We start from the raw sequence: 27,813 nt of genomic DNA, 5'->3' as shown, positions 1-27,813 counted from the left end.
AATAAGACAAATAATGGAACCTATCGGCTTTGTTTTTTGTCTTCTCCAAAATAGCAGGAGTGAGGAGGATTCCTCTGCCCAGATGTCCTCTTGTGAGAACACGGGAGTGGGCTGGAGCCTTGTCTGCTTACACAAGGGAAGCACACCCCCCTTAAGTAAACAAACCTCCCTCTGAGAAATCTCAGCCTTTATTCCAAGTCCTCTGATAGTCTGGAGGAAAAATGCAAAGACTTCTCTTACTTGCAGAACACATTGGAGATAACTTGCTTTGCCCCTTTTTTAGATCCCTCTGGCAAACAAGAGAAACCAGAGTGAGAGGTGGGATCTTTCGGGACACTTTGGCCAAGGAAAAGAAACATCTAGAGGCTTCTGTCTTCCAAAACTCTCAGCGAACAAATTATTTATTATTCTGGCACATTTTTATTCTGCCATCCTATCACTGGTGCACAGTGGCAGGCAGACAAGCTTTCTTAGTGGTTGCCCTCCCTGTTTTGCATGCAAATACACATAAGCAACTTTAGGATTGCATTCCTTCAGGGCATATCTTGGAATAGAAAAGGAAGAATTCAAATCCCCCAAAACCATAAACAGTGGTGCTGTAATTTCGATGCTGGGTTTGATGGTCTTAAGGGGTCCTTCACTCATTAGTCAAGTGTATTATTTCATGTGCTCTAAAATGTGGTAAGCTAGCTCAGATGCATTTGGGAGTGGGACCCACCTTCCTGCCCCAGAGTCCTGTCCTGACAGCACTGCTGATCCGCAACACATTTTAATACCTCATATACTTTTTTTGGGAGGGGGCAGACTCTCAAAGCAGCAGCTGGATATTCCTAGGAAACTAGGGAATTGAAATTTATTTTACTTTGAATGCTCCTTCTCTTTCTTGACTTGAAATGCAGCTGATCTAAATGAAGAGTTGGAGGGAGTTCATTGATTTCTGTCTTTTACTGATTCACAAAGGAAGGGTTTGATCTGCTTTTGATGTGATCTCTCTGCCACCAGTGCAGCTTCAGTGAAGATGGAACTGAATTTAATTCTTGAGTAGAATGTTTGCCAAGTTGGCCTTGAATTGTGAAAGCAGAAACCACCACCAGGTACTCCCTCTGATAAGAGTCTGCAGCAGTCTTGGAGCTGAACCTCTGTTCTTCTCTCCCACATAGTCCCCCCCCCCCAGCTATTGAATTGCAATTGGTGAAAAATGGTGAGGAAACCTTAGCAAAGGTTAGCATCTTTAATTGGTCCACCTCTGGTCTTTATTCATTTGTGATCTCCTAGATCACTATGCTAATGTTTTCTAACCTGGCAAACGGGATAGCATTGCATACATCTAGTCCCTGAAAGCTTTTGACATAATAAATTTGATAGTCTTTCAAGTACTACAAGTCCTTGGTTTTCTTTTTGCTACAAGAGACTAAAACAGCTACTCCAAAAGCTAGAATTGTATCAGTTTCCTGCTGCTTGGCCAAAAGAAGACGAGCAGCAATTTTAGGCTTCGATTATGAGAGTAAATAACAGTGCTTTCTCTAAATAGGGGCCTGTTTATATTGTGTGTTGTTAAAACTTGTATGTGGCACTGTTTTCTGATTAAGGAAGGAGAGTGTATTAGTATATTACTACTGCTCTGTTTACTATAGAATTGGTAGTCCTTTTAAAGATGGAGAATTTTGTATCTATGCAGGATTCAAATAGTTCAGATGACTTGTCTCCTATTTGTATGGGAGCATAACTTTTACTGTTTGCTCCTAAATACCATGCTCATGTTAACAGCTGTGTGTTTCATTACCTAAATGCTTTTTGGCTTGTATTTGAATCAGCTGTGACTGAAACTCTTTCAGCTTGCTTTGGGAACTATATAAAAATTGGTTATTTGGAGAAATGGAGCCAGAAAACTTACAAATCCAATGCTCTCCATTGGGAAATGATGGTTCTGAGTGTACTTGGGAGCATCATTTCCACACTAGCAAGATTTTTACCCTTCTGGTTAACTCTCTTCCTGTAGGTTTCTCACTCTTCTGGAACAGGTTTGTGGGGAAATTGGCTAGGAAGGCCAGACAGCTATTGGAGAAACCGCTACATTTTGAACTGACCTGAATTCAGAGGTGTCAAGTTCAAAATAGGCTTTTCAAACGGGGGGGGGGGCTCAATTTGTGGCCCCACCCCCAGTTTGAAGCTAAAGCTGCAACAAACAAGTTATATATGAAAGCCAAGGTTAGAGTGGTCTGTAAAATATCTTCACAGAATGCCTTTTTTGCCATCCTTTGGCCCAGATGCTGAGTGCTTGCCTCTTCATCCCCCAGGCCAGGAATGGAGAACCTGTAACCCTCCATATGTTCTTGTGACTCATCTCTCATTGGTCCTGCTGATTGGGGCTGAAGGGAATCGAGATCCTACAAAATTTGGAGGAGAATAGGTTTCCCATCCTAGCTCTAGGAGGTAAGAGCTTCTTAAGAAAAGTCTGAACTAGGAGGTACCTTCTACTTACACTCTCCTGGTCTCTCTCCTGCCTCCACAATTTAATGTTATAGGGTCCAGGCCTAGTTGAAGGAGAAAACCTAATTTCCCTTGCCTTGAATCCATTTTGTAACTTAGCGTATGTGCATGAATGTTAGCTAACTACTTTCAGGAGAAGTATGCTTACAGATAGTAACTATATAGTAATCAGAATTCTGATGCACTAGCAGATTTTCCGAACCTTGGGTCCCTAGATGTTGTTGGACTACAGCTCTCACCATTCCTAGCCAGCAGGACCAGTGGTCAGGGATGATGGGAGTTGTAGTTCAAGAACACCTGGGGACCCAAGGTCGAAAAAGGTGAGCTGGAGGAATGCAAGTAATCAGCAGGGTCGAATGACTGCTAATCTCAGAAGAATGGAATCTGCTCCAGAGGGGTTAAGTTAATGAATGAGGCATTAATTAAAAGTTAATTAACAAGAATGGATGTGAAGGAGTTTGTGAAAATTCCTGATTGGCTTCAGTTTGCCTCAGTGCGTTGTAATTGCTGTAATCTTGTTGTAGTCATATGATTGGCTAATAGTAGTACAGAAATGCTTAAGAATGCTGTCTTCTCATACAATGAGCCGTCTTCTCGGGGAGACTGTCATGTGCGCTCATCACAATAAAGGTCTTACTTCATTTAAAGCATGCGTCCAGCTTTACTTTGGTGACCCCAGGCCAACGGACTCATAATTCCGCCCCCATATCATAGTATGATTTTAGTTCTAAATGTTTTTGTTTTCACAGAAATGTGTGTTTCCCCAGCCGTAAAGGTAAAGGTGCCCCTGACCATTAGGTCCAGTTGTGGATGACTCTGGGGTTGCGGCGCTCATCTTGCTCTGTAGGCCGAGGGAGCTGGCGTTTGTCTGCAGACAGCTTCTGGGTCATGTGGCCAGCATGACTAAGCCACTTCTGGCAAACCAGAGCAGCGCATGGAAACACCGTTTACCTTCCCGCTGGACCGGTACCTATTTATCTACTTGCACTTTGACGTGCTTTCGAACTGCTAGGTTGGCAGGAGCTGGGACCAAACAACGGGAGCTCACCCCGTCGCGGGGATTCGAACCGCCGACCTTCCGATCGGCAAGCCCTAGGCTCTGTGGTTTAGACCACAGCGCCACCCCAGCCTTAGAGAGCAGCTAAAAATTACAGAAATAATTACAGAAGGTAATTTCTGTATTGCTGCCATTGTGGTAGAATGGTTACAGCGTTGGATTAGGAGTGGGAAGACACTGGTTCAAATCTCTCTACCTGCCCATGAAGATGATTGAGGGACCTTGAAAGGGATATTCTTTCATCCTAACCTCCCTCACAGGGTGGTTGTGAGGATAAAATGAGGGGTTAGCACACCCGTACAATAGCATGAGCTTCTTGGAGTAAAATGGGATAAAAATGTAATTTAAGTGAAGCTTTTAAAAAGGTATGTTAAAAGGTCTAGGTCAGATATGTTACAAGCTTGGCTTTCATTTCTCAGAATCTTCATCCCAGATTCCTTGATGGGTAACTTGATACCCTTAACACCTGGGAGGGATTTGCTTATACTGCAGTCTTCATCTTGGAAATGGGTCTACAAGCTGACCTCATGGCTACAATAGGCTGTTTAATTTTTGTACCGTACATCCTTGTGTGAATTAATTGAAACGAAGCATGCTTTCTATCTTACTCGTAACCCTGTACTCAAAACAAACGAAAAGTCAGTTGGATTTTTTTTTTATGTTTTAATGATGTCAGCAGCTACTGTATTGCATCAGATTGTAGAATCCTGTCCGACCGCCGTAGTGTATGATGCAATCATTACGTCAGCAGCTAAAGTATTTCAGCTTTTAGAAACCTGACCAGATGTGATTTGACTGCCGTTCGAGATGGATGTGACGCCTGGGAAACGTACGCAGATTGTAACCCTGCATGAACATACAGCTAAGACGTATCGAGAGATTGCTTCAGTGCTTGGTGTGAGTTTAGCAACTGTCAGCTGTGTCATCAAGTTGAAGCAGGAAACCGGATCGGTTTCTCCTAAACGTAAAGGAAAGTGTGGTCGTAAGAAGAAAACAACTCCTAGAGATGATGCTTACTTGCTTCGACAAAGCAAAAAGGATCCCCGCAAGACGAGTGACGCATTGAATATGGATTTGAAAGAGAAGGGAATCCAAATCAGTGGAGAAAAGTCCTCTTCACCAGCGAACGCCATTTCTTTGTACAGGGTCAGCATGCTCGAAGGTCACAGGGAGAGAAGCTTCGTGATGTCCGCATCCGACCTAGCCCCCTGTCACACATCGAAAGTGGTGAAGAAATTCACGACAGAGCAGCAAATACTTGATTGGATAGTGAATTCCCCGGACGTAAATCCTACTATATTCATTGTTTGTTTCAATTAATTTGCACAAGGGTGTATATATTTCACTTGTTTCTTCCCAGCTCCTGCTTTGTGTAATATCTTGCCAAATGAAGAGTTCCAGACAACTCTAGAATTCTGCAGTTTTGTGACATTTTGCAAAGTACTGGTCAGCTGCAGTTTGTAAACATTTCTGAACGTTCCCTATTGTGATAGTTACATGAAAACAGGAAACAAGTGCATCAGGAGGAAAGCTAGGCTGGAAAATGGAGTACTAATTTTTATATTTGCAAGCTTTTGGTGGTCTTTTTTTTTTTGCATGAGGCAACATTCAAAAGCAGTATCTCCTCACCTACAACCTGAAGTGGTACAGTTGCTCTGCTGCCTCAATTCTGCTGCATGTTTCCAGGCACAGTAGAACATGCTTTTGGGGTTTGTAGTAAAAGTACCCTAAGTGTTCAGGACTGCACAAGATCAACCAGGTCAACATTTAACTTTCTATTTACGCTTCATACTGGAGAAATGGAAATATTTGTAAAATATTTTAATATCTTAAGTGCTTTAAGATCAACAAAGTTCTAGTGGAACCTTAATGCTCTAAGAATAGTTTATTATGACATTATGCTTTCATGGATTGCAGTCCACTTCATCAGACACAGGGAGCGTTATCCATAGTTTCTGGTATATACATATGGTTTGGAATGGAATTGTAACTGGTGAGTTTAGAGGGGCATTAAATGCAGAAATTCACAAAACTCTCTTTTAAATTGTATGTATAAAGCAGGATGTTTCGGGGACATGGTGGAATGGACTGTAGTCCATAAATGTTTGTGACACTATTAGTTGATTAGTCTTTAAGCTGCCAAAAGGTGGTTCTTTGATTTTGCTGCAACAGCTATCCCCCAAGGAAAATGCTTTTAGGGAAGGAGTGGGGAACTTGTGGCCTTCCAGATGTTATAGGGCTACAACTCCGTCCCTGACTATTTGCCAAGGTTTACTGTGAGTTGCAGTTGTCCATTGGCTCCAGCCAGCATCAAGAGAATGTTTAGTGATGGTGGTCCAGAGATGATAGTGTAGTTCTGCAACATCTTGTTGGGCAACAAGTTATGCAGAACTCTCTTAACAAATGAAACAAGACTCATGAAATATGTGCCTTTGTTCCCTGAGCTTTCTCTATTCCTAAAGGAAATGCCAAGATTTTCATGCGGGGGAGTTTCCTTATCACCCAGCCATTCTTTCTCCCTGTAGCTTAAGGGCAAGTTTGTGTTCCTTTAAGTGTGTGAAGATTGATGACTACCACCTCAACCCCATGAGTTTCCTGAGAAGTGGAGAGAGAGGAGATAAGGGCTTTTTTCCATTAAGGATTGCTGCCGCCTTTCTTTGTAAAGCAAATGAAGACAAGATGGGGGATTTAGCTGAAGATGAGGATATCTTTAGTCAGGACTCCCATTCAGCTGGAGTAAATGATGTGCACAAAAGACTTGGGAATGGTCTTCACTAGCAAAACACAGAACAAGTTAAGCTGAAAAGCAGTCTAGAAGAGGTGTGACTTCAGTTTCCTTCTAGCAAAAGTAAAAACCAAACCAAACCCTTTCTACTCAATTAGAGGGGGCAATTTGACAAAACCCTGTATCTTTATAAATGTGTGAACAACTTGTGCTTAGAGAATTTATTTGGTTCTTTTTGCAATTTGTGGTATATGGATGGTTATAACCAGCCATAGCAAAACAGAAGTACCAACATTCTTATTTGGCAGGGCTTTGTGTACAAGACAGGGAAAAGGGGGTTATTTACCATTGGTGGGCTAAAATTGTATTTTAGCACATGCCTTTTTAAATAGCTTATTTTTTGTGGGGTGGTTGTGGTGTTGCACATACCATTTGAACAAAATATCCCCCCCCTGCACTAACTAGTTGACCTACGTGCTATTTGAACACATGGTAGCACCACACAGAATTATAGTCCTGCTGTTGTCCTTTTGTGCATTTTCTGCTCTTTTCTCTCTTTTTTGGGCTTGCCCTCGAGCTAAAACAGAGGGCTGCTTTGTCTACATTTCAGTAAATTAGTCCTTACTGCTTAAGAGCCTGAACTAACTTTCCTAATGCCGACTTCTAAGAATATAAAATAAATGTGTAAGATTTGCTCAGCTCAGGAATACTTCCTGTGTTCCACATATTCAGAAAGCAGAATTGAAGCTCAATGTAAATACAGCCTCCTTGTTATCTCAGTGGAGGAATGATGTCATGCTTGGCCCAGGGCCATTGTTTCAAAGCGCTGTTTTTTGGTCTTGTAGTCTAGCCTTCAGAAAAAATGGTGAAACAGAATTCATTGAGAGTACAGATGTATGCAATTTTTTTTAAAAAATAATTGAAATGGAAAGATCCATCAGCTGACTTGTACCATCATTTGTCCCCTTGAGGCTTTTGAACCCAACTACAGTACCCTGTTAGGAAGATCAGGACGACAGTCTACCCAGGTAGGCAATGGCATCATCTGGGCCTTTGTGGCCCTGGCAGCTGTGATGGGAAGTGACCAGCCAGCAGATTCCAGCTAGGCCCCAGATGGCCCACTCTGTATCCAGTGTAAGTCATACTCTGCGGAAGCTTATTGAAATTAATAGAAATAGCAAGCTTAGGTCTGCTCTAAGTGGGTTTTAGATACAATCCTATAAGTTCAGCAGTCTCAAGGCTGTGTTAACAGCTACTTTTAGCAAGGTTAAATCTAAAGCCTGTTTTTAAAGCTTTGAACAGCATGTTTCCATCAAAGCGGGTTGTTATAAGGACCTTGTAAACATTTAAGAATCTGTAGCCTGGCCTTGCTTGTCCTCTTTCCTTCCCAATACAGGTTGTACCTTGGTTTCTGAACAACTTCGTTTTCTTGGCTCCCGAACGTTGCAAACCTGGAAGTGAGCGTTCCAGTTTGCGAACTGTTTTTGGAAGCTGAACGTCCAGTGGGGCTTCCACGCCTTCTGATTGGCTGCAGGAGCTTCCTGCAGCCAATCAGAAGCCGTGCTTTGGTTTTGGAATTTGAACAGACTTTCGGATCCGTTCAGCTTACAAGATACAGCTGTAACAACCCCCCCCCCCCGGCTTTGTGTTCTTTTTCTGAGATTGTAAGCCTGAGAGCAGGGGCTGTTGCCTTGTTGTTGTTTTGTTTGTCAGTCACTCTGGAAACCCACTCTGGCTGAAGAGTGGGTTATAAAATGCTATAAATAACGTGTTTGATCCTGAAGATTCAGATGGGTTGGAGCACTAAATTAAAACAGACGTTTTAACAGTGCTAGTCGGTAGGCCTTGTGATGGTAGCGAAGGAGCCTGACCTTTTCCACTTTCTGGTACTTCAGGCTGTAGTCCTGGGAGCATCTCTGTGTGGATCACAAAACAGGCCAGTGCAGAGAGGCCTACTTTTGAGTAGGCATAGGCAGGATTGTGCTGTGAGATTTACTACCCAAGGGCACTCCTGGATTATACCTTCAGTTCAAGTTTTGTGTTGCCATGGTGACTGGGATCATTTCCAACACAGCACATTTAGGGCTGCTTTTGGTCCATCTCTGCCTGGGATTGGTGCCTTCTCCATCTCAGAAGCTTTGCATTCAGTTTTTCTCCCCCTTTCCCCCCTCCCCTTTTTTTCACCTTGCTCTGTAGCCTCATGAATGCTTCCTCCCCTGTTCATATGGTGATTGCACATTAGTGCCTGCTGCTGATCTTTTGGTTTGCAGCAATAAAAGTGATAAATGAGGCTTCCTTTTGTTTCCTCTTGTTGGGGGGCACTCAAGTGTTAGAAACTCAGGTATGGGAGCTGATCACAAAATGGCACTTTAAACCTAGGGTACAGTTGCCACCGGGATGCGGGTGGTGCTGTGGGTTAAACCACAGAGCCTAGGGCTTTGCTGATCAGGAGGTCAGCGGTTCGAATCTCCGCAATCCCTAGCAGTTCAAAAGCACGAAGTGTAAGTAGATAAATAGGTACTGCTCTGGCAGGAAGGTAAACGGTGTTTCTGTGTGCTGCTCTGATTCACCAGAAGCGGCTTAGTCATGCTGGCCACCTGACCCGGAAGCTGTACGCCGGCTCCCTCGGCCAATAAAGTGAGATGAGCGCCGCAACCCCAGGGTCGTCCGCGACTGGACTTGACTGTCAGGGGTCCCTTTACCTTTTATTATGTATTATTATTCATTTCATTTCTATACCGCTTTATATTTTAAAGGAAATAAAATCTCAAAGCTGTTCATAACACATTAAAACATCATATGAAACAATCTAGAATGAAACAAATTCAAGCTTCAAAGAAAATATTTTGGATCCCTCTCCAAGTTGCATATTGCTTTCCCCATATTTATTTACAGTCTTAATGTATATAGCTGCCCCACAGCAGAATTACTCTAGGAAGCCATTGCAGTGTAGTGTAGGACTCAGACCTGGGAGATCAGGGTTCAAATATCCACTCAGTCATGAAGCTCACTGGGTGACCTTGAACGGGTCACAGTCTCTTAACTTACCTCACAGGGTCGTTGTAGGGATTGACTTGGGAGGGTGGGTGAAACATATACTCAGTGAAGAAAAAGGTGGAATATAAATGCAGTGAATAAGCTCTTTCGCGTACCTGCTTAAGAAAGCTGGAGAGGCCAGCCAGATGGAGATGTCAGTCGCCAACCTGGCATCGAGAGATCGCCACATGTTCACAATTGGACCTGTGCCAATACATAGCTAACTGAGGTTCTCCCCCCCCCCAGGCCTGCCCCTCTCCAACAAAAATGCTGGCTATGCCTATGACCCGTGCCAATTGGAGAATGTACTTGGTACCTGGCTACTTTCTAACACTGTGGCGACTTCTGTTCGAACAGGCCTGTCTCCTGAACCAAGGAGGGCAGCCTTCAGCGGGGTGGTAAGAGAACGTGGGTTGAGTGGCAAACAATAGTCTGCAGGCATATTTCTCTGCAGAACTGAATTCATTCTTGGAATCAGATGCTTCAAAGACGCCCTGAGAAATTTACAGCTGATAACTTGCAGGAGAAAGCTATATATTTATCCTCAAAAGTATATAGGGCTCCTTGAGGGAGTGCTCCCTTTCATTATTGCCATACTTTTGCTTGACACCTCTGCCCCCTCCGAGCAACATGAGTTGCCCACTGTTTGCATCGGGCAGATAAACTCTGGGAAGTTCCCCTATCTAGTGTATGTTCCTAGAATCTTTTTGGAGGTAGACTGCAACTGCACAGAGGTTTCATTTAAACTGGTGGCTATTGCCCATAGTTGCATCTCATGTTAATGCTAAGCTTTGCAGAACAAAGGTTTGTACAGTAGCTTTCCCTTAAAAGAGAATTGTGTTCAAGTAATATCTGCTAGTATAAAACAAAGGCCGTGCTTACTGACAATCTTGTCTGTGATTGTGCTTGGAGAGTACTGAGGTGTACGGTCAGAACTAGCCAAAATATTTTTTCCTTAATATACTAGCTTGCATATTAGATACTTTATTGTCATTGTACGTAGTATAATGAAATTGAATGCCATCCCACATTTACAGCCACATATACGCATGTATACATTTACAGCCACATATACATATACATACCATCCATCATGACTCCCCAAAGATCATATCATTTGGTTACAGCATTTAAAATAGTTATAGCTCTTGGATAAAAACTGTCTTGTTCCAACAGGCTTTCAGGAGTTGACAGCTTTTAATCAAAGGGCTGTTGCTGTGCTGTTTTTATCGTAATTATTTGTATCCTTTAAGCAGATTTTATAGAGCGTTTGTAGTTCTATCAGTATTTAATTGTTTTTTAAATTACTGTCTTTCTGTGTTTTTAGTGGTTCTTTTTATCTGTAAGCGGCTTTCAGTCTTAGGGAGTAAAAAGGTGGGTAATAGTGTATCTCAGTATGATACAGTGTGGCTTAGCTGCCAGTTGTCATTCTGGCTGTTACTAGGTTTTGTAAAGATGATAACATTGTGAATACTTTGGTGGTGGAATAAGATGTGGTAAATATACAAGTATTTATTGATTCTAATTTTTTTTTACTTTACTGTTGGAATTGTGGTAGTGTGAACTGCTTTGAAAATAAAAAATCTGCACAAACATGTTTCAAAAAAGTGCAAACTGGTGTAGTTGGTTATAGGTTGTGGGGGAAATGTAGATTGTGAAGTGGGCAGCTTTGGAATCTTGGGCTAGACGGACCCTTGCACACCCATGTATGTGTGAAATACACGCACAGGGTAAATGAATGAAAGGCTTCACTTGATTGTTGTACTAATAACTGGTTGCTTAAAATTTGTCTAATGTGGTCAGTGCTGTACACAAAACATGACAGTCCCTGCCTGCGATGTTAGTCTAAAAGCATGAGATGAAAAGGAAAGTAGGATAGAGGGGCACCAGTTTTTAAAATTTCTGAGTCCTTAATATGACCACCCGGAATGGAAGCAGTTGACCTAATCTTCACATGTGAGCTGCTGGTGTGGCTCTTCCATTTCATCCTCTGTAACCATTTGTAAAACAGGTACATTTGGTTATATCTTTCTGATATAGAGGGAAATCAATAAAGGCAGCAGGGGATTTGATGTGTGTGTGTGTGTGTGTGAGAGAGAGAGAGAGAGAGAGAGAGAGTGTGTGTGTGTGTGTGTGTGTGTGAGTGCGCAGGCGAGCAACCCACCCCACTTTTGAGGTTGCAGTGATGGCTGCTGACCTGGCAAGGCAGATGAGTAATGGGAGAACAGTTCAGAAGCATTGACATGCATCTTATCATTGTTTCTCTCTTATCTGCAAGCCCACCTTATCCTGAAATTGCTGCACAAATATGGCTAACAGGCTAGACAACGTAGAGGAGACTGGTTCTGCTCGGTGCTTCTGTGGGTCTTCCATTTTTATTTCTACAAGCAGTTTACAAGCATATATCCTTTATAAAAATAAAAATCATGATAAGCAGTACGACCCCCCCCCCCGTCAGATAGGCTTATAAGTAATACAAAACGTAGAATCTCCAACCTTTAAATCCAGCTGGAAAAGGCATTCGAAACGAAACAAAAAAAATGTCTTAAATCATTTCCAGAAAATATAGATAAGTGTGTTCCTGTGGGTCATGCCTGATGTCTCCGTTGTGCTTCTCTTTGCAGTGGTTGACTGCCCGGTGTGCAAGCACCAGTGTTACCTAAAAGACATAGTAGAGAACTACTTCCTGCGGGATGGCGCAACAGAGTCTTTTGGGGATGCCAGAGAAGCTAACCAGGTAATGGGGTCACCCCCCCCCCCAACAAGCCTCTCTTTCCAGTGTTTCTTTGCTCAGTCTTTGGATGTTTCTTGGCTGTTTCTGTCTCTCCAATTGGGGTGGTTGGAGGAAAAAGATTCTGTTGTTCTTAATGGTTAATTAACCATGTGCCTTTTTCCATCAGTGCTGCACCAGCTGTGAAGACAATGCCCCGGCCACCAGCTACTGTGTGGAGTGCCAAGAGCCCCTGTGCGAGACTTGTGTGGAGGCTCACCAGAGAGTGAAGTACACTAAGGAACACACTGTCCGGTCCACAGGTAAGTTGGCGGCATAGGGAGAAGGACTTGTGGGCTCCAAAGGTTCACTGTCATGGATGTTTGGTGGAAAGGTCTGTCAGGCTTCAGGGAATCTGCTTCCTCCCCCCACTTGGCAGCAGATAAGCAGAAAAAAGGAAAAGGAGTCTTCTTACCAGTTAGAAACTTTAATGACCACAGCGAGAGAACAAAGAAGCCATTTCCTATGAATGGGGTGCTCCCCATTCACCCATCTCACTACTGCATCTTGTAACCTGAGCTTGCACCCTCTGTGCTTTCTGTTCTGCCACCTTCTGAGCTCTTACTGTCCTTGGGCTGAGCGGAGGAATGCTTTCCAGAGACAGTGAATCTGTTAACCCCCTCTCTCCCAGTTTTTCTTCTTCTAGTTGTTCCCCATCCAGTATTTCCCAGCTTCTGCCTTCTGAACTATGTACCTCTGCAAACCACTGTTCTAAATCTATACTGTCCTCCTGCTCCTGGGAAGATCCAGGATCATGATCAGGAGCAGGGGGAGGCTCCCACCATTCCTCCTCCGTGTGGCCCTCCTCAGCACGGTCCCCAACAACGTCCAAGGGAGTTGAGAGAAACATTACTTGTCTGAAACTAGTGCTGCTCGCCCTGGCATGGTTTTCTCTCTCCCACCCACATAATGCTGCATCTGTTGAGGTGCATGCCTTGCAAGGGTAAACAGGCTGTCCTCTACTTCTTGCTAGGCTCCTCCAAATCCCAGGAGAGAGAGAAGACAGTGTACTGCTCCGTCCACAAGCATGAGCCACTGGTGCTGTTCTGCGACACTTGCGACACCCTCACCTGCCGGGACTGCCAGCTGAATGTGCACAAGGATCACCAGTAAGCATTCCTGCTGGCTATGTAGAAACATATCTGTCAATCTAGAATGATGCCTTCTGCTGCTGCTGCCTGAGATGAACTGTGTTCATCAGCCGATGCCACCCTTCTCCAACCCAGTGTCCTGCAGATGTTTTGGACTGTGACTCAAATAAGCCACGTATATTTGCTGCACTGCCTGGGGCTGATGGGGAGTTGGTAGCCCAGAAACATCTGAAGGGCACCAGGTTAGGGAAGGCTGTCTTGGCTGTAAGAATGCCATTCCATGCCCACACGTGGAAGTTCCAGCAAGAAAAACCAGCTGCTCCTATCTTGAGTTAGGCTTATTTCTTCACCCCTCCCCCCCCCGGCTTCTGCTAAATTGGTCTTGACAATAAGTGGGGAAAACCAGTGCCATATAGGAGTTGACCCCCCTCCCAGCCTGAGATGTTAAGATGCAATAGGTTTTGATGATTAATCGGAATGTAGAAACATAAAATTGTAGAGGGTCAGCCAGTCCAATCCTGTGCTATGTTGTTTTACCACTACTATACCCTGCCTTTCCTCCCATAGGGAGCACAGAAGGATTACTGTGAAAACAAACAACAATTCTAAAGCAGTAATAAAACAGCTGAATGTAGCTCTTTCCTATAAATTCTTCTAAATAAAAAGAAAATAAAAATTGCAAGAGAAATGCAAGCACAACTTTTATAATAGCTTTTAGAGTCCCAGTACTGTCACCAAATGAAGGCTCTACCCTTCTCCGCAGGTACCAGTTCTTGGAGGATGCAGTCAAGAACCAACGCAAGATGCTGGCCTCGTTGGTAAAGCGCCTGGGAGATAAGCATGCCAACCTTCAGAAGTCAACCAAGGAAGTGCGAACCTCGTAAGTGCCTCGTTTGCAGAAGGCCCAATTCTTGGATGACCACAGTCGTCATGTGGTTTTGGGTCACAGGCTTTTCAAAGGATTGTGGGAGAAAAAGCACTGGTGGCAGAATTGTACAGAACCTATTGGCTCTCTGGGGACCGCAGCCTTATGCTACCGCCTGCTTTAAATCCACAGGATCCGGCAGGTGGCAGATGTGCAGAAGCGAGTGCAGGTGGATGTGAAGATGGCCATCCTGCAAATCATGAAGGAGCTCAATAAGCGGGGCAAGGTGCTGGTTAATGATGCGCAGGTGAGAGACTGAAAGGGCCACTTCTGCCTGCGAATGGGCATGACATGGTGCGGTGGTTTTGGGAAAAGACGGGAGAGTTTGGGATGGGGAAGAAAATTGCATAAAGAAAACTTGAATGCCACCAGTCAAAGTAATCTTCATTTATTAGCTTGCAGTCATTCCTTATCTAATCAAGGAGGACCAACCATGCTTTTTAAAAAAGCAGAACAAAATCTGACTCTGGGAAGAACTGCTCTTGAGGGGGGGGGTTTGGCCTTTTTGCACAGGTCACCATCACTGCAAATATACACAGTAAAGGCCTTGGCCACAGTTTCCTCGCATGTGGCAGCCAAAGCTTAACTTTGACTATGTCACTGCCAGTATCGGGTATAGTAAGACTAGATAAAAGTAGTAGTGGCTATGATGATAATGAATCAAGTGTTCCCTTTTCCCCTTCCCCTTTACAGAAAGTTACCGAAGGGCAGCAGGAGAAACTGGAGAGACAACACTGGGCCATGACAAAGCTCCAGCGCCACCAGGAGCATATCCTACGCTTTGCCAATTGGGCCCTGGAAAGCGACAACAACACTGCCTTGCTGCTTTCGAAGAAGCTGGTGAGAGCTGTGGTGCTCCTTTCCCAGACGCCCATGCAGGACTTGTTGAGAACTCTCAAGCTGTTACTTGGCACTTCTCAAATGTTTGATATTTGCTTAATGTTTGAGGTTAATCCCACCTATTGGTTTATGCATTTTGGTTAAAGGAAAAGATGTATTTAAAAACAACAACAGCAGAATTCCCTGGGTGTCTAGATCCACGTTTGGGACAAGTACTCTTTGGTGAGAGAATCCCAGCAGAGATTTAAAATCTCAAAAGATGCAGCAAAGTAAAAGCATGGGATACAGCCTGTTAGAGCTTTAAAATAGCCCCTTCTAAGTTACTTCCAAAGTTCCCCAATTCCCTTAGTATAGTAAAGGACGATACATTTTGTAGTTTAAAATGGTATACAGTGTAACCTTGGAAGCCGAACGCCTTTGAACTCGAATGTTTCTGCTCCCGAACAATCGAAAACCGGAAGTGATTGTTGTGGTTTTTGAATGGTTTTCAAAAGCTGAACATCTGGTGTGGCTTCCAATTGGCTGCAGAACGCTCCTGCAGCCAATAGTAAGCTGCGCCCGGAACGGATTAAATTCGAAAACCAAGGTATGACTGTAATTACAAACGCTTCAAAGGTCAGATTCATGTGCTTTTCCATCCAACAGTTGAAGCTTAGGTTACATAGTGGAAAGATTGCTTTGTAAGAAAGCCACGTGGTTTGGGCCTGGAGCAACCAGGAATGGTAGAATAAAGGCACAAAACCCTTCCTTCCAAGGTGAGGGGAAGTGAGCTAAGCCAGGCAGGACAGTCCACTCTTATTGATCTTAACGCCTTTAATGCATTAACTAAATTCAAGCTGGTTGGTTATATGAAGGTGGCTATCCCACACAATCAGCTGTGTCTAGTTAAGTGTGAATTGAATTTAGACTGCACATTGTTCATTAACATGGGTTTTCCTTCCACAGAAGTAGTAGGCTACACACACCTTAGCACTGGAAATCTTGTTGGTGTTACTGCCTATAAGTCTGGCAGTTCTCCACATCTTCTCAGATGACCTCTTCCCAAAATGTTCAGATAACTCCACAATTACACAGCGATTCACTCCTTCCTGATCATGATCCACAACCCACACTGTAATTTGTATAAAATTTTATTAAGTTTTCTGTTTTACAATTTAAAATACTCGTACTGCATCCTTAAGATATCAATGACTTCCCTTCTTCTCTTTCCATGGTTCATTTTGCATATCATAAATCCCTGCATATTTTACAAAAAACCATACCGTTCAGTATTCCATTACTGCATCCATCAAATCTTGTTTACCCTGTTTAATTTATCTTAATGCTGCCAGTATTTTCAGCTGTACAGTTATTTCCCAATCTTCTTTAAATGTATGTTCTCCTTATTCTATATGTTACGTCTGCGAGCTGTGTACAACACAACCCACACTGTAATTTGAGCCCTTTTATACATAAAGTTAGGTACCTAAGCTGCCCAGTAACACTGATAAGGAAGTCTTTTCACAAGGAGCTCTTTCTTCACTAATGGAATTGACCCATTAACTGCATTCCTTAACAAACCTGCCATGGTTCTCTGTGGTTTGCATTAAAATCTCTGCCCTCCTTGCCACACCATTTGGGTATCCATTCTGGGCACCCAGAGGCAGTGCAGAAGGGTTGTGACTGACCAGCTAGACTGTACTATATTGATGGTAGTGAATGAGCTTTTAATGGTTTCCCTTTGGTACAATTAAGCTTTCTTCTCTCTTTCTCTCTCACACACACTCCCCACCCCCTCCCGCTTCAGATTTACTTCCAGCTGCACAGGGCTCTCAAAATGATCGTTGATCCCGTGGAGCCCCATGGAGACATGAAATTCCAGTGGGACTTAAATGCTTGGACCAAGAGCGCAGAGACATTTGGTGAGAAACTGACCACTGGAATTATTTCATTTATTCATAAGATCGTAGCCCACCTTTTCAGACATACACCCCCCCCCCCCGAAATCAATAAAGCACAGCAGAGCTGTTTCAACGTGGTGCCCCCCCCCCCCGAGTTGCTCCTAGCAGTTGTAGCTCAGAACATTGGAGCGAGCCATGTTTATTACCCTGCAGTATAACATTCCAAAACTTTAGCCTGTAAAAGCAATTAAGAACATGAAAAACTGGATTTATTTGTTACCATTTTTAAAGAACATTGCTTCCCATTCAGGGAACTCATGCTTTTAAGAGAAGGGATGGAGGCATTAGCATGGGGTCCTGTTGTCCTAAGCATTCGGTGAAATCTATGATAACAACTTGTGTTTGAAATAATTTTAGATCTCTATTTTACATTTCGAAACAGAGTCTTGGATTTTATTTATGGTAAACGGTATACCATCAATGCCACCAAGTAACTAAAATAAATACTAAACTTCTTTCCCATTTCAAGGGGGTGACTTGATTGGAACAGAAAGTAACACACCGGTTAATTTTTTTCCTGCTTCCAGGGAACCAGATTTCTGAAACCCCAAACTCTTGGGGTATTCAGTCAGCACCCTTTTAGTGCATTGCTTCTCCGAACTGGGACTTCCTGAACTTAGAAGAACTTGCTTCTGTTGTCTGTCCTTCTCTTTAGTTACTCCATAGACTTCATGCACACTGATGGTACAATAGTGATGCTAGGTGATGTGCAAGAAGGCCACAAAGGAAGGTGGGGAAACAATACAAAGCACAGTACAATCCCAAACACAGACCCATCTTGCAGATATCTGTATTTTCAAGATAAAAATCTATTAATGAAATGTGTCTTGTGTCTGTCAGAGAGACAGGGAACAGAAAATTCTTAAGTGCCTCTTTGGCAATCAATAGGTGGTAAGGTTTATGTGACCTAATGTACAGTGCTGCCTACCAACCTGCCCAGGGATAACAGCATCTGGATGTGGCTCTCTTGAGCTGTTACGTGCCAGCTGTCCGGCCTCTGTGCCTGGATGCTTTGCTTACCTGCATCACTGTTCCGGCCCTGCCTCATTGTGACAATTTTTACATTCTTGCATGGAGACAAGTGTAACAAATGCCAGCCCTTGAGAGACATAACCTTCCTTTTCTACCCCACCATCCCTCCCCTAGGTCAGATAGTCTCGGAGCGGAGTGGCTTGCTGGCAGCCCCTAATGCCCAGACTCCCCAACAGCGGGCCAATGCTACCTCTGCTGCATCTGGAGGAGTGGCGGTCAGGCAGGGCTCTGTTCCTCCTTCTCAGGTACCGGCTCTCCTTTGCACCAGTTCTGTCTCCCCATGATTGCCTGTCTTTGTAGATCCAGCAACCCTTGACTGGTTGGTCCACATGCATCCTGGGAGTGCCTGTTTCTGTGGCGGGGAGGTGCATTTTATGCATGAAGCTGTCACAGTAACAACACATCATGCGTCATCAGTCGTGCCGTCCCTTCTACAAGTAGATAGTACGTTGCTGCATGCCTTGGGCTAGCCTGCCGGGGCCCCCATAGTGGTCGATGGTCCATGAAATGCTCCATATCCATTGGCTTAACGTGCAGTAACAGGCTTCCTGGTCCACCTTTCCATGTAGGGTGTCCAGCAGATGTCTCTGCAGACAAGCATATTGAATAAGGGAGCTCTGCTTCAGCCTGTGCTGCCTTCCAACAGCCAGCGGCAGGCAATCCCCGACTGCTATATCAATGATGCTAGTGCCTCTTCTGCTGGACAGGTGAGCAGGGAAGGATGAGGAAGAAAGGGTCTCTAGAATGGAGGAGGGTGCCTTTCCTGGCACTGCTTACAGCAGATGGAATGTGTCTTGGTGGGTGCTGATTTCCCCCAAGGTGTGCCTTTCAGTTGTAAGCCTGCAGTCGAGGGCCACTGTCTTGCACAGGACCTGTAACAAGTAATGCATCTTGACGGAAAGTGGCGAGGAAGCAACTTAAGGCTTGTGTTGGGTCTCTCCCTTGACTTTTTGCTCTGTTCTTTTGCAGCCAATGGACATGGGTGACGGCTTTGGCGTAGGTAAGCAGCATGAATGGAGCTGAAGGGGTGTTCAGTGGGAGGGCAGGTAAAAGCTTTAAGGGCAGGCTGAGGAACCTATGGCCATCCAGATTTTGCAACCTCCACGAGCTTTGTTCTGTTTTGTGGGATAATGGAGGTTGTGGTTTTAACAGCTTCTGGAGATCCACAGGTTTCTCATCTCTGCGTTAAGGAGTCCTTCACTTCTAAGATTTAGAAGGAGCATCAGAGTGGGGGTGAGGGGTGGAATTAGGCATGGGACAGTCCCATGGATCATGACAGATTTGTTCTCCATTTGGGGCAAGAAAGGTTGATGGGATCCAATTTGGGGTGACTGTCTTTTGACACTTGTTTCCCCTCACTACAACAGAAGGATCATACTCTGGTGAAGCCAATGTTTCTGGAATGAAGAGGTAAGTGCATTCTTTTTTATGTGTTGCCATGTTTTCCTGGTGCATTTGGGCCCCATTCTGCAGTAGTTGACTTCCAAACCACCCCATCATCTCTATTCCCACACATGTATGCCATTTCAGGATCTGGTGCATTGTTGAGTGCTAAGAACCTGCCTCTTCCAAAGGAAAAAGATATTGGCCATGGATTTGTAGATTTGTAGGCTACTTTGAAAAAGTGGAGTGGTAACTTATCTAAAATATAGAGAGATTCTATTTACTACCTCTTGGCAGTAAATGTATGAGATGGTTATTGAAGGGCAGTATCATGCAGTTGCTGGGTAACTTTCCACCCCCCACCCTCCAGTCGCAAAATGCCTGGAACAAGAATTATTCCTGCGTGAAAGTGTAACCATAGGAGTTTTTCAGAGTAAGATCTGAATAACCTTTTCTTGTGGAACTAAAACTGAACCAGCAAGCATCCTTGCCTGGAATAGGTAATAGGTATTAAAAAACTGTTTGTGTTGCTGGACTGGAATTATTGGTGCAAACGAGAATTTTATTTTGTCCATCCATGTGACACATTCCAATCAAATTTCCAAGCAGATGGAATGCTTTAGAGTTGCCATGTTCTGGGAGCTCAGGTCTGATCATTAGGAACTGCATTTTGCCTTGAACTGGACTAGATAGAAGGCTGCTGTCTACTCATTAAGCATATAAAACCAGTTCCATCCTAGATAGCACTACAACAGCTGAATGGGGCTGTAGTCTTGCAGGAGTCTCATTGAATAGGTGTGTTGATAGGGTGGTATCAGTGGAAGACTTTCTTTTCCCACCAGGTATTGCAGACTTCAGCTAGACCTTTGTAATTTCTGAGGTTTAACATACACACTTTTCAACTTTAAATCTAAGGCAAGAGGGCCTAGGACCTTAAATTCCCTAGACTTTGCTGTCTATACATCAAGGCCAGGCCTGCAGTTCCTAACATGGGTTTCCTACTATGCTTCAGGTCCCGCGGCCAAGATGGAGAGAGTGGCACCGTGCGCAAGGTGCCCCGTGTCAGTCTGGAGCGGCTGGATGTGGACCTGACATCGGACAACCAGCCACCTGTCTTCAAGGTGTTTCCTGGCTCTTCCACTGAAGACTTCAATCTCATTGTGATCGAACGTGGGGTGCAGCAAGCTGCAGCTGCGGCAGCTGCGGCCGCCCATTTAGCAGGGCTGCCGGCAGCAGTGAAGGTCAGCGTTGCCCCTTTAGTGTTAGCATAGATCTGGGTGGGGTGGTGAGTATTGCTAGCTGCATGTGGCGATTCACTCACCTGTGAATACCGCCCCTTTTAAAAACCACCACCACCGCCTCCTGTTCAGACCATAGGGAGTTCCATGTTTTGCACACAGTCAAGCAAAATTAAGTCCGTCCAGCCCACCACTGCTGAAAGTGTGGGCCAGAGCATGCTGCTGCAGTGCCCAAGGGGTTGAAGTGTGCCTGGATGAACTTCACCAGTGAAGCAGGGATGCCTGCTGCAGATTGACTGATCTGTATTCATCCTCACCCTCCAGCTAGTATGACAAGGAAATCTACTTGGGCATCTTCAGTCTACGTTAAAGCTGAAAGACGTAGGGAGCTCCTAGAGTAGCATCAGTGTCCAGGAAATAGCACAGTCATCTGACCCTTTGTCAACTAGGCAGCGGGGAGGCTGGATAATAGGGGGACAGGTTTAACTGAGCTGTCCCTGGCAGCTGCAAGGTGGGTACCCGTCCATGGTTCTAGGAGCTGTTCAAGGAAAAACCGGTGTGCTTCTTGAGTGGAAGAAAATTGTGTGCTCCCCCCAATTTTAGTGAAGGGAGTAAATTCCTGTGAGGTGTTGGTCTAGCCCAGACATAGGCATACTATGCCCTCCAGATGTTTTGAGACTACAATTCCCATCATCCCTGACCACTGGTGCTGTTAGCTAGGGATGATGGGAGTTGTAGTCCCAAAACATCTGGAGGGCCGAGTTTGCCTATGCCTGGTCTAGCCCAATATTGATAATGTGGATATGATCTCTCGGATGTCTCCTGCATTTAATAAAATCACTTTAAAAAAAAATATAATCAGTTTTCATTTTTTTCCATTGTGTCAGTTATACATTTTTAGATACTAAGCTGTTCAAAAATATTTCTAAAAACACAACAAATGTATATGCGGAAGTGGTGAGGATCAAACATGAGACTATTGCATAATCTGCACCACTAAATTCATCCCAGCTGGTTTGTAGGAGCAGATTTATTTCACCCTGTGCCCTAACAATGAGGGGTGCTCTTTATACTTTGCACTGCTTTCCCTGGGCATTTTTCTCGTTGTGCTTCTGTCCTGACTCCCTCTCTGTTCTCCTTCCTCTAGGAGGAGCAGATGGAGGCAGCTATTGACCATCCAGCTTCTGCTGACACTAAAGACACTAAGCCAGTGGTGCTGCCCCAGGATGCTTTGCTTCCAGAAGGCTCCTCAGCGCCCCGGCTCATCTCCCCCAGTGGCAGCACCAGCTCTGCTATGGAAATGCAGTCTGTTCACAGCCATGATGGCACTGCCAACGGGGACGAAGCTGCTTCCTGCAGAGTCTGCCTGAAAGCTGGTGCTGTAGTCATGTGTGATGGCTGCAAGAAGTGCTACCACCTGGATTGTCACCTGCCTGCTCTCCAGGAAATCCCCAGGTATGGGCTTCCCTATTCCTGAATGTCGTCTTGTGCATCTTGGTGTTCCTCCCATTGGCTCTGGAGGAGAAGACAGGGCTTGTAAGTCAGGAATGGTGGTAGTGGCACAAGCAGAAAGTCTTATGAAGATAACTGTGCCCAATATTTCTATTCTTGTAGCGCTGCAGAAGGGAAGTCCTTCAGCAAAACACTTGAGTGCTTAGAAGGCATGGAAATAGATGCTGCCCCCCCTTGGAAATCATCAAAATGAATTTTCCTTTCACTGTGTTATATGATCTGCAGTTAATGCAGACTTAGTGTATCTGGGAACATTCCTAAGCGTTACCAATGCTGATGGGTGCTGGAGGGCCACAGGTTCCCCACCACAATTATAGAAGGTGTTTGAATAGTAGATTTCTTCCTAAGCCACCCACAGCTAATCTTTGCAAACGTGTGGTGCATGAGGACTATCTGGATGATGGAATGGAACCTTAAATCTCTGCACAGAGACACTTGTAGAAACTAAAGGGTGAAGCCTGTAGGCAGCTCTGATCTCTTTAACTGCTCCAATCTAAAGGTAATGGGTCTGCAGTGACCAGCCAAATGGAAATAAATACCTAGCACCCTTTCAGGATTAAAAAACAAAAACAGTTGGGGATGGGGAATGGAACCTTCTAAGCCATCTTAAAAACAGCAACAATGGAAACGAAATCACAAAATAAAAAATTCCAAACACAAGTTGTCAGGATTTCTCCCTGGCTGCAATGTAGCAGTGGCCAACCTTGGAATAATAGTCAACAAACCTCTCTCTCACTTTGCCCCTGCAGCCAGGAATGGAAGTGTCTGTTGTGTGAGCAGCCAGCGAGAGCCATTGAAGAGGATGGGACCGACTTGACTCCAGTCTCCATAGATGGGGAGGTGAAGATACTGTCAGCTGCTGACCAGCAGGTACTAATCTGCCCTGTCTTGAGAAGAAAAACAGCTTGCTCTGGCTGATGCTGTGGGCAGAGCTGACATGGGGCTTTGGAGAGCTGAATGCTTCATTTGGGGTTGACCTGACATTTAAAGGAGACAAGGTCTGGAGCAAAGAGAAGCAACTCAGCACATATGATTATAACAGCATCCAATCCCAGGAATGGGGTAGGATGTCGTCCCATTGTCCCTGACCATTGGTTTTGCTGGCTGAGACTGGAGTTCAGCATCATCTGGAGGGCGTCGCCTTGGCTAACCCTGAGTTAAACCCCTCCTTACCTGGGAGTAAGGCCCACTGAACTCAGTGCGGCTTTCTTCTGAGTAGACACTTAGTTATTTACTCGATACAAGTCAGCAGCACCAGGCGGCCCTGGTTGGCTGGGTGCTGGAGTGGATTGCACCCTGCACCTTGCAGTGTCAGGCCCAGGTTGCCACCGGGCCCAGGACTGTCAGCAGCAACAAGTAATTGTGGCTCGTTCCCAGTCCTACCCATTGCCACCCCAACATTGCACTTGCCTGACCTGGGGGTTCTGGATCACAGGCTCTACCGGTCAAAACGGGCCCACCCTCTTACCCAGTTGTGATTGGCCAAGCAAATAGCCAGCCAATCAGGATTTTAAAAAAAAAAATCTTCACTTCTCATTTCCCTCTGTGGCCCCCTAGCCTCATGGTGTGCCCCCCAATTTTTCACCCGGGTGCCCCAAGGGGGCCATATGAATAATCCTCAATATGGCACCTTTCCGCAGCAGCTCCTGTCAGCCTGGATGACCCAATATTCAGGGGCGATTATAGAAATACGATCTGAAACATCAGGTTGAGGTCAGCTGGTCCTGGACCCTGCCAGGGCTAGGGCTACAGTGAGCTGCATAGAGGTATGATTCTGCCATCTGTGTTAGCTTAAAAACCCTAGGAGAAAGGGCGGGCAAAGCAGTACTAGTCTTCCAGTATGGACCTGATTTAACCAGCTGATTCCTGGATGTCACAAAACACTGAAATGATAATGGAGAGGACTTGACAATAAACTTACACATCCATGTATCTTGCAGGCTTCTGATTTGCAGCTTAGTCACCTTAACTGCTTTTGCCACTAACCACCTTCTCCTTTTTTTGTCTCCCACAGAGATGTGAGCAGGTTCTCCTTGAGTTACTGTGTTATGAACCATGCAGGCCTCTCCACCGACTCTCCAATACCATAGTGAGTCTGTCATATGTGATGTAAGGGGAATGTTGAATATCTAATCACCTCAACGGTGCTTCATTTAGTTGTAAAATGTTAACACATTTATGGCAAGTATTATCCCTTCACCTTTTGTCCTCCCACTCCAAAGTATTGGAGTGGTTTGTGGATTTAAATGCAATTGGTGTCCTGTTCTTTTTCAGCTCTGATCCTCCCCTCACCCACCCCTTTCCTTCCATGGAGAAGGGTATTTTGTAATACAGGAGGAGCTAATGTGGCCTCTGGAAGCTGTGGCCTGCAATTCCCATCATCTCCAGCCAGTATGGCTAATGATAAGGGATGATGGGAGTTATAGTTCAGAACAACTAGAGGGCACCATGTTGGCAACCCCTGCTCTTAATTGACTTGCTCCTCCCAATTAGCCTATTTCCATTCTCTTTGCAGGCTGGAAGAGAGAACCAGTTAAAAAACCCCAAAAGGGGGTTACTTGCATGGTTTAAAAGGCCTACAAATGCTGTGGCTGTATTGCTTCCCAATTCAGGCAGGGAAAACACAATATTGCATTATCTTGGGAGTGTTTGGAGGATCCCTTTGAAAGAGGATGGGGCAGAGGAATTCCCACCTGCTCTTAGGTAGCCATTCACATAACAGCAGGAGCACTCTTCCCAAAATGCCACTATTTGCATTGCAAGCTTGCCGGATGGATGTCTTGTGGACGTCCAAAACCATGTGCCTGTGATAGATTGAGAGGAGCTGGAAGCACCTCTTCAAGACTGCTTGGTTTTTATCCCTGTCTCCATGTGTACTCCAGGAGGGGCAGAACACCATTGACTTGACCTTGATCAGAGCCAAGCTGCAGCGGAAGCTCTCGCCACCCTATGGCTCTCCTGATGAGTTTGCAGATGATGTCTGGAAGATGTTCAGACAGTTTAATAAGCTGACAGAGGTAAGGCTTCCTCTGGCTCAAAAGGGCAGAAAGACGACTAGAAGGGGGCTAGAATGGTGGCCCGGGGGCGGGGCGTGGAAACAGCTGCAACATCAACCAACCAAGCTGCAACATCAACCAACCAACCTGCTACCTAGATATGTAGAATGTCTAGATGTGCTGTGTTTGAATCGGGGTTGTTGTTTTTTGCTTACCAATGATATTAATTACTGTTTTAATGTTTCTAAGTAAGTTTTATCTCTCTCTTGATTCCCCCCCTTTCCTTTTAACAATTTATATATTTCCTTTGGCACATCCATCACATCCAAATATTTGTATTGATACTCAGTTATATTTTTACTGCTTTTTTATTTGTTATATTGCTGTAACAGCTCCATAGAATTCCAATTGTAATAACAGGCAGAAAAAAAAAACAATTAAGGGGGTCTGCCAAGACCCTCAGCAATTTTCAGGTGGTTGGGGTGGGGTGTTGAATGTTTGGGAATCGCTGATATTTACTGAGTATAATAAAGACAAGGGATTTACCGTTGCAGTTCTCTACTTAGTGTTAACACTTCCTGCAAATGTTTTGGTTAATATAAAAAACCTGTTTTACAGGTTCATTAGTATCCCTTATTTAACATAGATAGAATATTTTTTTAGGTTTCTTACCTGCTCTTCACTATGAGGTATCGGGTTACTGGTGACACCAATTTAATAATGTGTTATTAACATTAGTTAAAACTAAGTGCAGTGATTAGAATAGGACGAGTTCTAAATGGGCTAGCTCCTTTCTGTCCTTAACGTAAGTTGAACACTATTTCTTCTGCACACACACAGAGGGCCATGTGTGCTTGTGTTCACAGGTTGAATAGAGCCTGTTGGCTGACAACATTGAATGGGCATCTAAATCTGTCAGCAGCCTAACACCGAATAGTTTAGGCAACAGCATGGCTGTATGTAATCCTGGGTGGATTCTCTCAACGTGGCTTGTACTTGGAGGATAGTGAGCACTCTTGCCTGCTGCATCCCCCAGCTAGTGTGTCAAGTGGGCAATAAATATCCCTGATGTCTCACTTTTGAGTGCTCGCTTGCTTTCCCCACACTCTGGGTTGTTGTTTTCTTTTTGTCTCATCAGGACAAGGAGGATGTCCAGTCCATCATTGGGCTGCAGCGCTTCTTTGAGGCCAAGCTGAGCTCTGCCTTTGGCGACCGGAAGTTCTCTGCGCTCCGCGACCCCATCAATGTGGATGAGTCGCAGGAAAGTGGCACTCTTCCTTTCCGTGGCTCCCCAGCCACTGACCTCGGTGTGGCCACCTCTTCTAAGCCTGATGGGAGCGGTGAGGACGAGGGAATGGCCACCTAAAAAGAAGTGAAGAAGCTGTTCCTATCAGATGGACCAGCATTCCATGGAGGAGGGGAAATGTTGGGGGGGGGAGGCACCCTCTTGAAGCTGCCTTCATTTTGTCTCTGCCCTCCACTCTTCTGGTCTTTCTTGGGCAGCCCTTTGTTCCCTTCTGCACCTCTCTGCCTTTTTTTTTGAGAGTTATTGTAGAACTCGACTGCTTAGATAATGGTTATAAATAGTCTGACCTGTTCTCTCTCTTTCTCTCTTTTTTTTTGCTTGGAAAATTTTATGCCCTTGTTCTGACAGATACACTTTGTGTTTTTGTTTTTGTATTGGAATGAAATGAAATGAAATGGAAATTGATTTGGGGCAATCCAGAACCCTATAACTTGCTCTCCTCTTGTATTCCTTTCTTGCTCCAAGTGGGAACAAAGTTGTAGTTCCCTTTTTATTTTTTAATTCTCCAACTCGCACCCCACCTCCACACACCAGGGGAGGGAGGTTGTTGTGGCCCAGAAACAAGTTGGATCTTCTAACAGAAAATCTCTGCCCCTTATAAGATACTTGGCTGCCCTTGTGGGGTGCCCAGTAGGCCCCCAACTGCAGTGAGAGTTGAGGGCGCAGACTCTCCTCTTCCTTGTCTGCTTTTTAAGTCTATGCATTTTTGAACATGGTGTTTTTTCTCAATTTATATGCGGTCCTAGTGAAAATCAGCCTGGACATCTAAAAGAAGCAACTGTTGTTGGGCCTTCATGACAGCTGTTTTCTGAGGTGGTGGTGATTTGATTATATATTTTTTTATTCCTGTGTCCAAATAGGGGTCCTTGCTTTTTCTGTTCAGTTTGTTGAAGAGGAGAGATGTCTGTTTTCATAAGTCAAGGTAGTTGTAGGTTTTTAAATCCAGTTGTCCTCTCCGTGTAGCCGTACTTTTTGGCTGTACGTATCTTCAAAAGCTTTCTGTCCCAGTAGTTTATCCTCACTATCCCAAGAGCCATTCTCATTAAATTGTGCTTTTTTTTTTTTTGCTTATGTATATTTTAGACTTTGCTTCTTTCATGTTCGAGAAAAATAAAAGATGTTTGCAACTGGTGTGTCTTGTCAATTTGGTGGTGGTGGTGGGGAAAGAGTTTGATTTTCGATTTTCTGCATCATGGTGGGGTTATAATACAGTGGATTTTATAATCTCTGCCCAGTTGGTAGAATTCACAAAGGCATACTCTGGTGTTGTCCCCATCCTTCCTTTTCAGTTCAACAGGGGTAACACTTAGGCTGAGATGGGATCTGAAAGGTTGTGCCACCCCCTGGACTGCTGGTGGCGGCGGTGGCAGCCTGAATTTGGTGAGGCAGTGTCTCACTAGCCCTAATTAGTTGGCCTCCACTGGGCATAATCCAGTCTGAAAGCTGTGCTGCCTGTCTCAAACCCTCCCTGC

The 27,813-nt window shown here is 44.7% G+C and overlaps 1 protein-coding gene across 3 annotated transcripts in view; it reads left to right on the top strand.

The window, feature by feature from the left end:
* The window catches only part of TRIM28 (tripartite motif containing 28), a 31,570-nt gene extending 4,102 nt beyond the window's left edge, over positions 1–27,468 (top strand). Inside the window, exons 2-18 of one of the 3 annotated variants that reach the window (XM_033169730.1) lie at positions 11,933–12,045; positions 12,209–12,341; positions 13,052–13,187; positions 13,933–14,049; positions 14,227–14,341; positions 14,788–14,934; positions 16,721–16,835; positions 18,021–18,151; positions 18,476–18,613; positions 18,876–18,906; positions 19,274–19,316; positions 20,302–20,530; positions 21,675–21,982; positions 22,789–22,909; positions 24,054–24,128; positions 24,922–25,056; positions 26,174–27,468. In XM_033169730.1, coding sequence (XP_033025621.1) covers positions 11,933–12,045; positions 12,209–12,341; positions 13,052–13,187; positions 13,933–14,049; positions 14,227–14,341; positions 14,788–14,934; positions 16,721–16,835; positions 18,021–18,151; positions 18,476–18,613; positions 18,876–18,906; positions 19,274–19,316; positions 20,302–20,530; positions 21,675–21,982; positions 22,789–22,909; positions 24,054–24,128; positions 24,922–25,056; positions 26,174–26,401 — 2,315 coding nt within the window. In that variant the 3' untranslated portion in view covers positions 26,402–27,468. The remainder of the gene's footprint in view (positions 1–11,932; positions 12,046–12,208; positions 12,342–13,051; positions 13,188–13,932; positions 14,050–14,226; positions 14,342–14,787; positions 14,935–16,720; positions 16,836–18,020; positions 18,152–18,475; positions 18,614–18,875; positions 18,907–19,273; positions 19,317–20,301; positions 20,531–21,674; positions 21,983–22,788; positions 22,910–24,053; positions 24,129–24,921; positions 25,057–26,173) is intronic. The other 2 variants (XM_033169728.1, XM_033169729.1) reach the window with 2 other exon arrangements.
* The last annotated feature ends 345 nt before the right edge of the window (positions 27,469–27,813 follow it).

The sequence above is a fragment of the Lacerta agilis genome, chromosome 14 (assembly GCF_009819535.1).
Source record: "Lacerta agilis isolate rLacAgi1 chromosome 14, rLacAgi1.pri, whole genome shotgun sequence".
Classification (NCBI taxonomy): Eukaryota; Metazoa; Chordata; class Lepidosauria; order Squamata; family Lacertidae; genus Lacerta; species Lacerta agilis.
This window is presented reverse-complemented; position numbering and strand designations above follow the sequence as displayed.